The 14517-nt window shown below is 52.8% G+C and overlaps 1 protein-coding gene across 1 annotated transcript in view; it reads left to right on the plus strand.

Moving 5' to 3' along the window:
* The window catches only part of ADCY3 (adenylate cyclase 3), a 50275-nt gene that overhangs the window by 34459 nt on the left and 1299 nt on the right, over positions 1–14517 (plus strand). The window contains exons 9-21 of the mRNA XM_090280975.1: positions 1122–1250; positions 2715–2857; positions 2979–3140; positions 4813–4900; positions 5669–5785; positions 8380–8639; positions 8932–8997; positions 10172–10253; positions 11019–11177; positions 11631–11777; positions 12343–12462; positions 13342–13465; positions 14126–14250. Of these exons, the coding sequence (XP_090137101.1) occupies positions 1122–1250; positions 2715–2857; positions 2979–3140; positions 4813–4900; positions 5669–5785; positions 8380–8639; positions 8932–8997; positions 10172–10253; positions 11019–11177; positions 11631–11777; positions 12343–12462; positions 13342–13465; positions 14126–14250 (1722 nt within the window). The remainder of the gene's footprint in view (positions 1–1121; positions 1251–2714; positions 2858–2978; positions 3141–4812; positions 4901–5668; positions 5786–8379; positions 8640–8931; positions 8998–10171; positions 10254–11018; positions 11178–11630; positions 11778–12342; positions 12463–13341; positions 13466–14125; positions 14251–14517) is intronic.

Here is a 14517-nt window from a genome sequence, read left to right on the forward strand (position 1 = left end):
GGGCCACAGCTGAAACCCGCTTTCCCTGGTCTTCCCCGTCTCAGTCGGGGGCGGCTCCATTCTTCCAGCTGCTCAGACCAAAGCTTTGACGACACCCTCGACCCCTCTCTTGATCATCCACGAGCAAGCTGTGTTGGCCCTTCTTGCAAGATAGAGCGCTGATCCCCCACTTCTTGCAGCCCGTAGCCCCCACCTGTCCGAGCCATGGTCCTCTCGTGTAGGATTCCTGTAGCACTGTCCCCGCCAGTTGTTCTGCTTCTGTCCTTGCCCCATTCTTTCTCAACACAGTAGTCAACGTGATCCCACCAAAATGTTACATGAAACCATGTCACTTCCCCCCAGCTCAGAACCCTCCATTGGTCTCCCGTCTGCTCAGAGGAACTGCCGAAGGCCCACAGTTCAGGAAGACCCACTTGAGTCAGGCCCTCCCCGCCCGGCCCCCTCCCTTACTGCCCGGCAGGTGTTCCAGGTGCACGCCTGCTCCGGGGCCTTTGCACCAGCTGCTCCCGCTTCCGGGACCCCCCACCCCCAGCAGCTGCACTGTTTGTCCCTTCAGGTCTTCACTGAAATGTCATCTTCATGGTGACAGCTCCCCTGACCTGCTCTTTATGGTTACACTCCCCGACAGTCCCTGTGCACCCCGCTCTGACTCTTTTCTCCAGAGCACTTCCTCTCTCCTCATGTACCATCAAAAACTTCACTGATGTATGTATTTTGCTGTTGTCTGCCTTTCCTCACTGGAATATGAGCGTTCAAAGTCAGGACATTTTGTCTGTGTCCAGGAGATAGATGAGTTCCTGTCACATAGTTGGTACTCAATTAATACTTATCAAATGAATGAATGATATCCCTGTGTGATCGTGTCTAACTGATTCTAAGAAAAAGACTTTTTTAGAAATAGGACTGGGGATACTCAGACAAATTTTAATAGTAGAAGTTAATACTGGAAAATTATAGCATTTAAAAGATAATGTTTTAAAGGAGGGATTGAGTAGTGAAATTCTTAAGCCTAGGAGGAGTCTAACCTCTAGTGAGGAGATTCCAGACAAGAGCAGATGAACAACAGGATGGGGCAGCTGACAGTGTCTGGGATCCCAGATGGCCACTCCCTCCCACTGCAGGCCCTGCCCAATGGAGCACCGATGTCCTCAAAGCCCAGCTCCCCTACCCTCATCGAGACCAAGGAGCCCAATGGGAGTGCCCACGTCAGCAGTTCCACGGCGGAGGAGCGTGAGGAGCAGGACGGCCAGGTGTGTGCAGGGCTGAGGGCAGGATGTGGGTGGGCAGAGGCAGCCTCGATGCAGGAAGAGTCCTGGGCTCCGAGTGGGCGCTGGGCCCCAGCTGGCTCTCCTTCTGTTTAGCAGTGTAACCTTGACGGGTCACCTCCCCCGAGCCCCCAGCCCCGTGTCTCCTGGGTTGGGGGGTGTAACGTCAGAAGAGGTGCTCACCTCCCAGGCCTTGCCTGGCTCTGCTGCCCAGGGTCCTGGAGACATCCGTGGAAACCCCTGCAGGGGCCAAGACTGTTTTGGAAGTGAGACTTCAGGGCTGAGCTCCCTCTCTGGCTGGGCCCGCACGCTGCAGGTCGCATGCCCACGCGAGGGATGTCTAAAGGAATTAACATGCTGTGTTCCCGAGGACAGGTTCTGTCCTGGGAGCGCATCCGGGATCTGGCCATTAGGAAGCTTCCTGAGTGGAGCTGCTGATTGGGGCAGCTGCTGAGGCCAGAGTCGGGGCTGCCGTGAGCAGGTGGGCGGCCTGGCCCTGTGCCTGCGAAAGGGCAAGGCTGACCCTGGTGCTGGAGAGCAAGAAGGGACACAGGGTTGAGAGGAAACTGGGTTTTTCTTGAGTCCCACAACATCCAGTCACTGTTCCCTGCTGTGGTTTTTTTGGTGGGAAGTGGAAATACAGATTCAATGTAACTTCCTAACAAGGATGCAGACTTAGCAGCCTGTGATTTTTCATGTCCACCCAGTTAGCCAGTGTCACAGGATGGGCCTCGGGGACAGAGGTCCTTGGGCGCTGGGGAAGCGTGAATTACACGGGGTCAAACTGGCCATCAGCGGCCCTGAGAATCCCAGTTCTGGCTCCCAGGTGCGCTCAGGGCCCATGCGGGCGGCTGTGATGTGCCCAGTCTCGATGCTTATTTGGAATGATGGCTGTGTAATCACAATCTGGAGTCATATCGTTGGAGTTAGTGCTTTTCCTTTGTGACGGAATAAAAATGGCAGTTGGTACCTCTGCCCCACCACCCCTCTAGGGACAAGGACATTCTCTTCTCTCCCATTGCTTCCTCCCCAAAATAAACGAGAAGCCCTAGGGTTGGGGGTGACTCACATCTCCATGGATGCTGATGTATCTGGCTGTGACACCCCCATCCTTGTAGCAGGATGTGCCAGGACTACACTGACCAGCACTGGTCTCAAATCTGAGCTCTCCTGCTCGAGAGCCAGGTGGTTGCCTCCCTACAGTGCTGCCATTTGTGGGTGACCACTGCAGAGTTTCTGTTAGGGGCTACAGGGCCTGCGACCCGGCATCCCAGGGGAACCAGAAAGGGCCGTGACTCTAGGTCCAAGTGGGAGGGAGCTGCACGGGCGCACTGGGAAGACTTCTCCTGGAGAATGGTTTCTAGAGCCAAGGGTCAGTCCTCAGAGTGAGACACCCCAGCTCCATCGCACCTGCCCCCTTAACTCTGCTGCACCTGCGCTGCCTCGTAGGCAGACAACCCCTCATTCCCCAACCCTCGCCGGAGGCTGCGCCTTCAGGACCTGGCCGACCGAGTGGTGGACGCCTCTGAGGACGAACACGAGCTCAACCAGCTGCTCAACGAGGCCCTGCTCGAGCGGGAGTCCGCGCAGGTGTAAGCGGCCCCCGCGTGCCTCGGCAGGCCCCGGCTTGGGGTTCGGGAGGGCCGTCGGCTTGACTGCGATTGTGCCCCTTCCTGATGGGCTTGTGTCCCACGGGGCTTGTTTCCACTGCAGAGTGAAGAAGAGAAACACCTTCCTCCTGTCCATGCGGTTCATGGACCCCGAAATGGAAACCCGCTACTCGGTGGAGAAGGAGAAGCAGAGTGGGGCTGCCTTCAGCTGCTCCTGTGTGGTCCTGCTCTGCACGGTCCTGGTGGAGATGCTCATCGACCCCTGGTGCGGGCGGGCACTGCGGGGGCCACCGGCCGGGGGAGGTGACAGGCGATGAGCTTCCTGGGCCAGAGGCATAAGGGACGCTGGCACCTCAGCTGGAGCCTGACGGAGGGGTGCAGATGACATTCTCTGTCCCTTGCCCCCCACTGGAACAGCCCCAGCTGGCCTCAGGCCCAGGGAACGCAGAGGACCGTGCCCTTGACCGCCATCCTCTGCTCCCAGGGTTCTGGATTAGCACTAGCATCAAAACGGGGATCCAACCAGGGCTGAGAAGGCTGAGGGACAGAGGCCCTAGGGTGTTGGAGACCTCAGCTAGCTGGGCTGGGGTGGTTCTGGGATAAGGAGACAGGCTAGGGTCACTCTTCACCTTCAGTCACCAAGGCTGACCTGGTTCCCTTTCTTGGCTCATCTTAGTATGGCTCGATTCTGGGCTCAGGGCACAGACGCGTAACTCTAAGGCAGCGGGAAGTCCCTGGGGCAAGGCGGGGGTCTGGAGTTGTCGCCTTACCGGCTGAAGGGCAGTTCCCTCCTTCCCGCTGTGCCCCAGCCGATCAGCAGCTCACTGCCGCTCCGGGACCCCCGTCAGAAGGGAGCGGTGTGGAGCCCTGTTCCAGGTAGTTTGGGGAATGCTAAAGGGCCTTGGGCTCCCGAGGTCCTGGCTTCTGGACACACTTCACTACTGTGTTTCTTGTATGACCGTAGGCATGTCATTAAGTGTTCCTGGAGCACCAGTTTACTCACCTGTAACGCAAAGCCCTCATGATCTGAGGATGACAGTACCTGCCTGAGCTAACTTGGGGGCGGGTGTTCGGATCCGATCCGCTCACTCCCTTCCCAAGCATTTACTGTCTACTTTGTGTCTGGGGCTAAGAGCTGGGGGTGTAGCAGTGAACGCAACATACAAAAACCCCTCCTCTAGTGGAACTGACACTCTAGAAGGGGAAGATAAACATAAATAAGTAATCAGTGTGTGCACAGGCAGGGATAAGTGTTAGGATAAAAGCCAAGTGGTGGTGGGGGGATGCTGGTGAGCTGAATTTTGCTCGGTCCGCATTTCTCACTGGTGCGCCGAGCAGGCCTCACTGACAGGGGGCACTTCAGGGAAGGCCTGCGGCGGGGAGGAGGTGGCCGGGACCCAGGCACTGGACTAGCAGCGCGGTCTCCAGGGTCTGGCAGGAGCACTCCGTGCAGTGAAGGCACGGGCAGGGGTGTGAGGAGGAGGGATCTGGACAGTGAGTTTCTCGGAGTTAACGAGGTAAGACGGGTGTGGAAGGACCTGGTCAACTGTAAAGCTTGTGCAGTTGTCAGAGGACGACTCTGAGCGGTGCCTGGCAGTCAGGGGAGCTGCTGGTCATGCCCTCCTTCCCTCATAGCAACGGGGTAGCATGCTCATCCCTGAGAATCCCTTCCCAGGTGTTTACTGGGCTCTGCCCGGGCACCTGCGAGTGTGTCCTCTGGGAAACATCCTGGCCGACAGGTCCAGCTCGGGAGGGTCGCACACGCCCAGGCCCTGCACTGCGCTGGCAGGCCCCTGGCGTCGCGTAGAGCTCAGGTCCAGGCTTGTGCCTTACGTCCACGGCCTGCCTGCCGTCTCCCTTCCCTTCCTCTCCCAGCTCCTCACCCAGTCTCACTACTCTTGCTGGTCCTCTCCCTAATTGTCTCCTCCCTGTTACAGGCTCATGACAAACTATGTGACCTTCGTGGTGGGGGAGGTTCTGCTTCTGGTCCTGACGATCTGCTCCCTGGCTGCCATCTTTCCTCGGGTAAGCAGCACTTTTCCTTTGGCTTAGCAGCTTTCCAGAAGTGAGCGTCTCCCTGTAAAATGGGTACTGGCAGAGTTACGCATCCTATCAAATCCTTATAGACTTCACGTCGTTTGTTAGGATGGTTCAGGATTATTCAGTCATTCATTGATGTCAGCCGAGCACCCACTTTGGGCTGGGCTCCGGGGGGGGGGGGCTCTGACATGGAGCGCGAATGGGTGTAAGTCTGGAGAAACCCATGTAGAAGCGCTATGGAGGCCCAGATGGAAGGTTGGCCCTAACTGGAAAGGACCTTGAAACCCAGACAGAAGGATTAGGACTTACTTCTGTAAGCACTGGGGTGCCATGCAGTTTTGATTAGAATGACAAGACGAAAGGAGTGTCTTAGGAAAAATGGAAGATTTAGGTGTACTGACCAGAGGAAGACAGGAATAGCCAGGCAGAGGTGACTGACCCTGGAAGTTCTTCCATCTTGGACTTGTCACTTGCGATAAGGAGCACACGACTGCTGGCTGGTGCTGCCCACAGCCTCCTGGGTCTTCTGTGGAAAGAGTTCTGTTATCTGCAGGCCACAGTAGTTTACAGACATGTCACGTAGGAGACGTAGGAGCGGTAGAGCACTGGGGTGCCTGCACTCCCTCCTCAGCTCTGCCACACTGTCTTGGTGGACGCACATGCAGAACCCTCCTTTTTAGGTTCCTGGGAAGTACAGGAGCATGAGTTTAGAGAAGAAAAGGCTCATGGCCCTCGAAACTGCATTCCTTCTAGGCCTTTCCTGAGAAGCTGGTGGCCTTCTCGGCTTGGATCGACCGGACGCGCTGGGCCAGGAACACCTGGGCCATGTTGGCCATCTTCATCCTGGTCATGGCAAACGTTGTGGACATGGTGAGTTCCCGCTGAAGGGACACTCCTCCTCTTAGTGGGGAAAGGCTTCCACGTTGGCCAGCAGGGGCAGCTCGTCAAGCCATCCCTCCACCATGAGGCACAGGTTTGGAGTGGCATTAGGTTCCTAAACTGATCATTCTGGCCAAACATGGGGTCCTCTCTCCAGGAAGCCTCTGAGACTTGTCTCCCCAGCTCCTCTCTTTCCCAGAGTTCAAGAATCCAACGTCATGTGTCAGAAACTATGCTAGGTGCTTTACAAACCCTGACTTAGTTTTTTATTTTTATTTTTCAACCACAGTTTACATTCATCACTTAATCTTTATAACAATCCCAAGAGGTTAGTATTACTAGCTGCAGTTTCATATGAAGAACTAATACTCAGAGAGGTTAATTCACTCTTTTATAGTCACACAGCCAGTAAGTGACAGTCACGAATTGAAGCAGATCTAAATCCCATTCCTGTTTTCTTCCTCCCTGCCTCACTACTCGCCCAGGGACACCATACGCGTAAGCATTCTGCGTAGCTTAAGAATCCCTTACAAGGTCGCTAGTGTTGGGTACCATCAGCACCAAGGGAGGTACGCCGCTTCCACCACAGCAACTCTCCTGTGTAGCCTTCATCCGTCCGAGTATGGGCGGCCCTTCCCAGGGCCGGGGCACTCGGGAAAGCAGCTGCGGAGCCCAAATGGCTGGAAACAGACAAAATCCTCTTCTGCTGTCCTTCGTTTATGGAGAAACTGCAGGTCCCACGACAGGATGGCCAGATGCTTTCTTGGGGGGAAGGAAAGCAATTGGAAGCCAAGGTCTGTTGATTCAGGGCCACCCGTCACCTACTGAGAACTGGGTGCTGGGAGCTGCCTGTCATGTTCTCTTGTCAGTAGTCACTGCTCCCGCCCATTTTGGTAGTATGCACTATTTTTAAAAACCCTACTTTTTCCAAGTATCATGTTGTTATATTTGCTTTATTTTCTTTAATAATCTAAGCACAGAAAAGAACTCATCATGGAGACTTACTGTGACAGCAGAATAGGAGACACAGCCCTAGGGCCAGCTGATCCAGACTCCAACTGGAACAGAATTAGGAGCTCCAGAACCTTCCATGCCCCTGCAAGAAAAGCCCCGCAGCCCTTGCATGTCAGCACACCTGAAGGCTGGTGCCCGGATCTGGAGCCCTGTTTAATAGGTCATGGGCACTGTGCAGAATACCTGGAGGTCCTATCACTAGCGGAGGGTGAAAAGCCTGGGAGCAATGAAGACTTTTCACATGCTAGGATCCCATGCTGAGAACTTTCCCAAAGCCAGCCAAGTTCCAGTGGGTGAAGGTTACAAAAAGTAGGTTTGATTGCGTATGGATGCACTTTCTACTGACTTACCTCTGCTCCGCGCTGGGACCAGTGACCAACTCCAGAGAGGGCAGATGCTGCATCAGTGGCGCTGTGAGACAGGGCTGACAGCTGCCCCAACAGCCCCTCTTTAACCCTTTGAGTGCCAAGTGTAATTGCTAAAATCCGTGTGAGAAATGCCAGCCTATTTTGCTGAGAAATGCAGAGTTTATGAAAAGTGTTTATAAAAACATTATTATTCATAATAATTTGCTGAAAATTTCACAACATATAGTAAATACACTCTTTTTTTGTAAGCAGTGTTCTCTGACACAATTTAGCAAAAATTTATTGCATTAAAATTATTTTATTATAACAATTATTTTAGAAAAAAATTCTCTCCTTCAATATGGCTCTTGAAGTATAATATATGGCATAATATAAAACCTATGATTATAATTTGAAAAAACACATAGCAACATGGATAACAAGTATGCCAAATACTGCATAAATTTCTGAAAAAGACTTAATAATGTACAAAAAAATGAACACAAATGGCATTCACACTAGACATATATCAAGATATCAACAGTGAAAAAGTTTATAAACAAAATGCTAACGCTATACTGTGAAGCAATGAAAATGTCCATTAACAAAAGCTTCCTTATACATACTGCATAGTTTTGACAATTACTGCAAAGATAAATGAAATTAAAAGGGCCGTTTAAAATGTAAGTAAAAATTACAACAGAATTAATATGTCAGTATTTGAACAAGCATAAAAATTCGAAATTTGGATCAACATGAGAAAAAGTTATATCAATATATAACCTGTGGTACAAAAAAAAGAAAACAAAACATAAAATACGAATTATTCCATTGTCATTTACATTTATAGACATTGAAAAAAGTCACTGGGAGTGACGCTGGCACCCAAAGGGTTAACAGTGGGATGTGGGCAAGAGCATATTGGATGGGATGCCTCGCTCTGGCTTTACCACTTGCTAACTGTGCCTCTTTGGGCGAGTCTAGCCTGCGTTTTCTCTACAACAGTGGCAATGCTAAACACTCAGGGAAGTTTTGTGAACATCAGGAGGTACAGCTCTTAGGAGGAATGACTAACATTTGTGTTACTGTTCCTCGGTAAATTTTCCCATCCTGGGTGTTTCTGAGGGAGCTGCTGGAAGGGCAGCCGAGCTCATTGTCACGACAGCCGTCTGACTAGTGTCTGTTCCCTTGATCCCATGTTCTCCCCACGGTCCTGGCCTCCAGCTGAGCTGCCTCCAGTACGACATGGGACCCAGCAACGGCACTGCAGGGATGGAGACGGGGGGCGGCTGCATGGAGAACCCCAAGTATTACAACTATGTTGCTGTGCTGTCCCTCATCGCCACCATCATGCTAGTGCAGGTCAGCCACATGGTCAAGCTCACACTCATGCTGCTCGTCACGGGCGTGGTGGCCGCCATCAACATCTGTGCCTGGCGCCCCATCTTTGATGAATATGACCGCAGACGTTTCCAGGAACATGAGTAAGATGAAACTTGTTTGGGAATCTGGATTTTCTCCCCTCTCCCTCCCAAGTCCCCATTTCAGAAGTCATGAGCCTGCTCTGAGGTGGCTTTCCATCTCTGGGGCTCATCCAAGGGCTTATATGGGAGTTAGGGCTCATGGCTGCTCACAGATGTGCCACCGAATGGCTCTGAACCTGGGATAGATCTTTGCATCTTGATGAGTGGAAGGTCTGTGTCGCCTCAGCGTCTGGCTGGGCACCAGCCTCTTGTACGCAGATGGGGCCTGAGTGTGCTATTGTCTGTCCAGCAGCTTTCCTCTGGCCGCCTTAGAGAAGATGCAGATACTCTCCACCCCTGGGCTCAATGGCACTAACAGGTAAGGTGATTGCTTTCCCTCCTGGTCTGTGTTTTCAGCCCCTTTCCTCCAGCGACAGGCAATACTAAAGGCCAGAGCCCCGTGATCTTCCCCTCCCAAAGGCACACGACGTGGGATGTTCAGCAGAGAAGTTAGGATGTTTTTCCATAAGGAGGGCTGGCGCAGAGCTAGTGATTTCAGTGTGGAGCTGGTCACCCTGAGTCGGAATACAGCTTGGAGAAGAGCAGCAGATTGCTCAGAGGATGGGATAAAGAGGCTGGAATGAGGGGAAAGGAGACGTCAAGTGGATAGTGCTGCATTTAACTGGAGGGCGGGACAGACAGCAGAAAAGTGAGAAAAGAACACTGCCTTCGATCCAGAAGACCTGGACGCTTCATCTGCCGCAGTCACTCTCTCAGAGCTGCAGGCAGCCCAGTTTCAGCTCTTGAGGAGGCAAGCAACTAGCAGCTCTCCAAGGCCCTTTCTGGCTCTAAAATTTTAGAATTTTATGATTCAGTGACTTGACTAGAATCAAGTCAGTTTTAACAAGACTACTTAACAGAAGATGGGTAGAAGACTTGAATAGGTCCTTCACAAAAGAAATCTAAATAGCCACTAATAAATGAAAGGCATTTAAGTAATCAGCAAATCCAAGTGAAGATCACAACAAAGCACCATTACACACCTACCAGCTTGTCAAGAATTAAATCTGACAATACCAAGTACAATGGTAACTCATACACTCCTGATCAAAGCATAAATTGGTAAACCACTTTAGGACAGACCCATGACCCAGCAAGTCCACTGCTACACATACACCTTAGAGATCCATGTAGATACGTGCCAGGATGTATACCGAAGGATTCAAAATAACCACACATACACACAAACATCCAAAACAAATGAAAACCTAAATTATATAAACAGTGGGTGGCCATATAAACTGTGGTATGTTCATGCAGACGAATACTATAATGAGAATAATGGACTATAGCTCCACGCAGAAATATGGATGAAAGTGAGATTTAATAAAGCTTTACTGCTCAGTGGGAATCCTGACTTGTTGTGAAGGTGCTTAAGGAGCCGGGAGGAGTTTCGGGGCCTGGGGCACAGGCAAGAGCACAAGCAGTCGGAATAAAACACCCCGCAGGACGGCCTGGGTGCCCTTCCAGTAGCATTATTCCCTGCCCCGCAGGCTGCCCCTGGTGCCTTCTAAGTACTCGATGACAGTGATGATCCTCGTCATGATGCTGAGCTTCTACTACTTCTCCCGCCACGTGAGTGCCCACGTGCCGTCCTGTCAGGCCCTCCTGAGCAGTAGGCCCAGGAGCGAAGAACCCAAGCGCCGAAGGAGTGCTGGTTTCCTTTTCCCAGTATGGCATGCGACCCTGTCCAGCCACCACCTTCTCCATCTTCTGTTTCCTCGGTGATCCAGGCAGAATAGTTCCTGACCTCTTCCTTCCGACCCCCCTCAGGATTCTGAAGGAAGCACTGGGGAGGGCATCAGAACCTGGATAAAATGTCGGTTCCCCTGGCCAGGAGCTCATGGATCCTTACTCACTCTGGCCCTGGGAGTCACTAACACACTGACCATGGAGCCAGAGAGAAGGAAAAGCAGCTCACCAGCTTCTTTTTGGCTAAAAGGGGGGAAAAAAAGAAAGACAGGGAAGTACCCATGCACGGGGATTTACTGCTCCAGTTAGCTCAAGTGCCACCCAGTGGCTCGCCAGGGAAAGCACAGCCTTCCGAAGCCACTTGGCCAGATGGGATCTGCTGGAAACGGGACTCTCCTCCTTTCCCAGCACCCACAGGTCAGACCTGTGGCTGCACACGCCGAAGGCCCCTTTCAGCTGTGCTGTCACCACAGAGGCTGGGGTCCTCGCTGCAGCTGGGGAGTGGTTTGGGGTCAGGTAGATCAGAATTTCTGGGCCCTTTCCCTTGCTTGCAGTTTTTTTCATGTGGAACCCCTCCACTCAAATTCCCATCTTTCATCTTCCCGTCAGATGGCCAGCTTAGAACGTACACCTTGCTTGTGTCTGTAGGTGGAAAAACTGGCACGGACCCTGTTCCTGTGGAAGATCGAAGTCCACGACCAGAAGGAACGTGTCTATGAGATGCGACGCTGGAACGAGGCCTTGGTCACCAACATGTTGCCTGAACATGTGGCGCGCCACTTCCTGGGGTCCAAGAAGAGAGATGAGGTGAGGGGTGGCCTCGTGCTGTGGCCTGGATCCATGAGGCTGTGTGTTCACCTGGCTTTCTGTCAGGGCGCACCCCTGAATGCAGGCCTTCCCGTGACGTGGCTGTGGGACCCACTAAAGCCGTGTGTGAGCCACACACCTCCGCGAGGCCCCATCTCAGACGACGGAGCCCGGGCGCGAGCCTGCCCCTCTGCCGCCTGATCCCTTCCATGCCACGCTGCTTACGCCTCGCTGCCCACCCCTGCACTACCTTCTCCCACACAGGGCTGTTACAGGGACTGGAGAAGCCCTTGTTTATTTAGTCACAGTTGTGATGAAAGCCACTTTCTAATCATTTCAAAGCTGGGATGAGCCGGGAGGTGTGTGTGCCCAGAAAGCTGAGTGAGCTGTCGTGGGTGTGGAAGGCAAGTTCATCTCCGCAGCGCGCCCTCTAAGCAGAGCTGCCCCTTTCAGGAGCTGTACAGCCAGTCCTACGACGAGATCGGGGTCATGTTCGCCTCCCTGCCCAACTTCGCCGACTTCTACACCGAGGAGAGCATCAATAACGGCGGCATCGAGTGTCTGCGCTTCCTCAACGAGATCATCTCGGATTTTGACTCTGTGAGTGTCCATCCTGCCTCCCTCCCCCTGCCACAGAGCGACCTTGTTCCAATGACCTTTTGGAACAGGCCGCAGAAGTCAGAGAAGCTGGAGCGCCTCTGGCTGGCTCCGTGTCCCCATGTAAGCCCTCCCTGTGACGTGTGGGCTTCCGCAGCCACCTGGGAATGCTGGGTCTAGGGCTAGACGGGAGCCTGGGAAGTCATCTTACAGTTCACAGGGCAAACACACTGGCCAAAACAAGACCGGGAGGTCCCTCTGACTCCCCCGGACTCCAAACTCAGGTTCACTAAACACTTACTAGGTCACTTGTACATCAAAGGAAATACTTTTACATACATGCTGAACCACCCCAGGAGACTGGCAGTTTTATCCCAGTGTTATGGTTGTAGAAACTGAGGCTCAGGAAGTTTGCCCAGGGTCTTATGGCAGGTTAAGTGGCAGAATACTTGATACGAAAGCATCTCTTGGATGTTTTGTGGAGTCATTGTAAACAGGCAAAGCTGTCATTTAGTTGGCTCATTCATCTCAATTGACTGCTGACAGTTTTCCCTAACATTGGCTTTAGCTTCTAGACAATCCAAAGTTCCGGGTTATCACCAAGATCAAGACCATTGGCAGTACCTACATGGCAGCTTCAGGAGTCACCCCAGATGTCAACACCAACGGCTTTAGCAGCTCCAACAAGGTACCTCAGCACCTCAGTAGCTAGAGAGGAGGTGGGGCTCCACCTCCTGAGACAGGAGAGGGGCAGCCCATGCCGAGCACACGGGGAGCCAGAAGTTACCACGTAGCTAACATGAAGCACCGTCATACAAAGGAACCACGCATTAGCGTGGCTGCACACCACCAGGACTGAGCGATGCAAACTTCAGGTCGGGTTTCTGAAGACAGTACACACTGCGGCCCACTACTGGCCCACGGCCTAGGTCAGGTGTCCGACACTGGGTAGCTGTGACCATGCTCCCTTTTGTACTTTCCTAAGACCTGGGCAGCAGACCCAGCTAAGCAGCAGTGAAAACATCCAGACTGGGGAGGTGGTTTTGTTCCCTTAAATCAGGTCTGTGAAGCCAGCTCTATTTACCTACCAGAGGGAGAGGGAGTGACATGCGGGGGCCCTGGTCTCAAGGGGCTGCTCTTAAAACATTATTGTCCTGTTTTATCTTACAACTGTCATCTCCACTTTATGGATGAGGTTAAAGAAACATGCCCAACCCCCAAGTGCTTATAATTGAGTTGAGGAGTTAAAACAAGGACAACTATCCCAAGTTTCAAGACCAGGTTCAGCCAAGGTGATGAGGCGTGACTCCTGCGCAGCCAGACACACAGCAGACAGGGCAAATGCGCTGGGTAGGGTCTGTCTTCCCCACCACCACTGCCCTGTCTCTGTGACAGTGACAAGTGGGTGCTAAAGAGGGTGCTGGCCCCTTTGGAAAAAAGTGAAGACTAGCCTTTAACCACCAAGTGAAGGGACTGACCCCCAGAACATTAAGGAAAGGTGGGTAGGCTGCCGTGGCCATGGGCCCAGACAGGCTCCTGATGCTTCCGCGGCTGCTCTCTGGCGCAGGAGGAGAAGTCCGACAAGGAGCGCTGGCAGCACCTGGCCGACCTGGCCGACTTTGCACTAGCCATGAAGGACACGCTTACAAACATCAACAACCAGTCCTTCAACAACTTCATGCTGCGCATAGGTAAGGCTCTAGGGTCCACTCTGATGCAGGGGACTCAGCACATCAGCAGGAAGGAGAAGATCATATGCTCATGGAGCTGGAAGGGACCCGAAGGACCACTAGTCCAGGCTCTTCTAGATGATCGGGCTGAAAAGCTAGCCAGTGGGTGGTTTTAGTCAGCTACTTCTGTCCCCGTGTCTGCAGTGATAGCTTCCTCCCAAGTCTGGCTGGGAAGTCAGTTTGCTACCTTTCTAAGAAATCTTATACACCTGCTGAGGGCTTTGCTCACCTCCATCCATCCTGCTAGGAATTAAGTCACCTGCTACCTACTGGGAATGCAGTGGGGTGGGTGAGTGGGCGGGGGGCAAGGGGGACGGTTTCTAACCCCTCCTGATGAGATCACAGGAGACAAAGTACCAGATCTGTGTTAGAAACTGGCACCTTCTGTTTTTAGCTAATCAGTATATTGGGTGTAGCTGACAATTTGCCGAGCACATAGTGAAGGCAGGACAGAGGGGATATGAATTCTGCCCTCCAGTGGCTTAGAAAACAGGCTTAATGAGGAATATAATTAGGGGCTCTGTGGTAGGGGTCAGGTGGCTAATTCTGTGAGAGAGGAGTTGGTAGCGTCTGAGAGGAGGGTGGCGTGTGGTGGTACTGAACTTTATGCCTCTACCCTAGGCATGAACAAAGGAGGCGTCCTGGCGGGGGTCATTGGAGCTCGGAAACCACACTACGACATCTGGGGCAATACAGTCAACGTGGCCAGCAGGATGGAGTCCACAGGAGTCATGGGCAACATTCAGGTCTGTCCAGCAACAGAGCTGAACATGCGTGCAGATGCCGGGGCTGGGAACAAAGTGGGAACGGTCTGTGTTCTGCCAGCACGTCCCCTTCTCGTTGAGCTCAGCAGTGCTGCGAGATGAAGGGCGAGAGCAGGAAAAGATGCCTCCACGGCTAGTTGCAGAGGGAAAGCACTTCAATCCTGGTTGCAAAACTTGGGTACTCTGTGTACTAATTCCGTGCCTCTTGGCATGAACTTTCTGACATCGTGTGCCTCTAGCAGCTCCCCA

Source organism: Furipterus horrens, unplaced genomic scaffold, assembly GCF_987537825.1.
Source record: "Furipterus horrens unplaced genomic scaffold, mFurHor1.1.pri manual_scaffold_6, whole genome shotgun sequence".
NCBI classification, from domain to species: Eukaryota; Metazoa; Chordata; class Mammalia; order Chiroptera; family Furipteridae; genus Furipterus; species Furipterus horrens.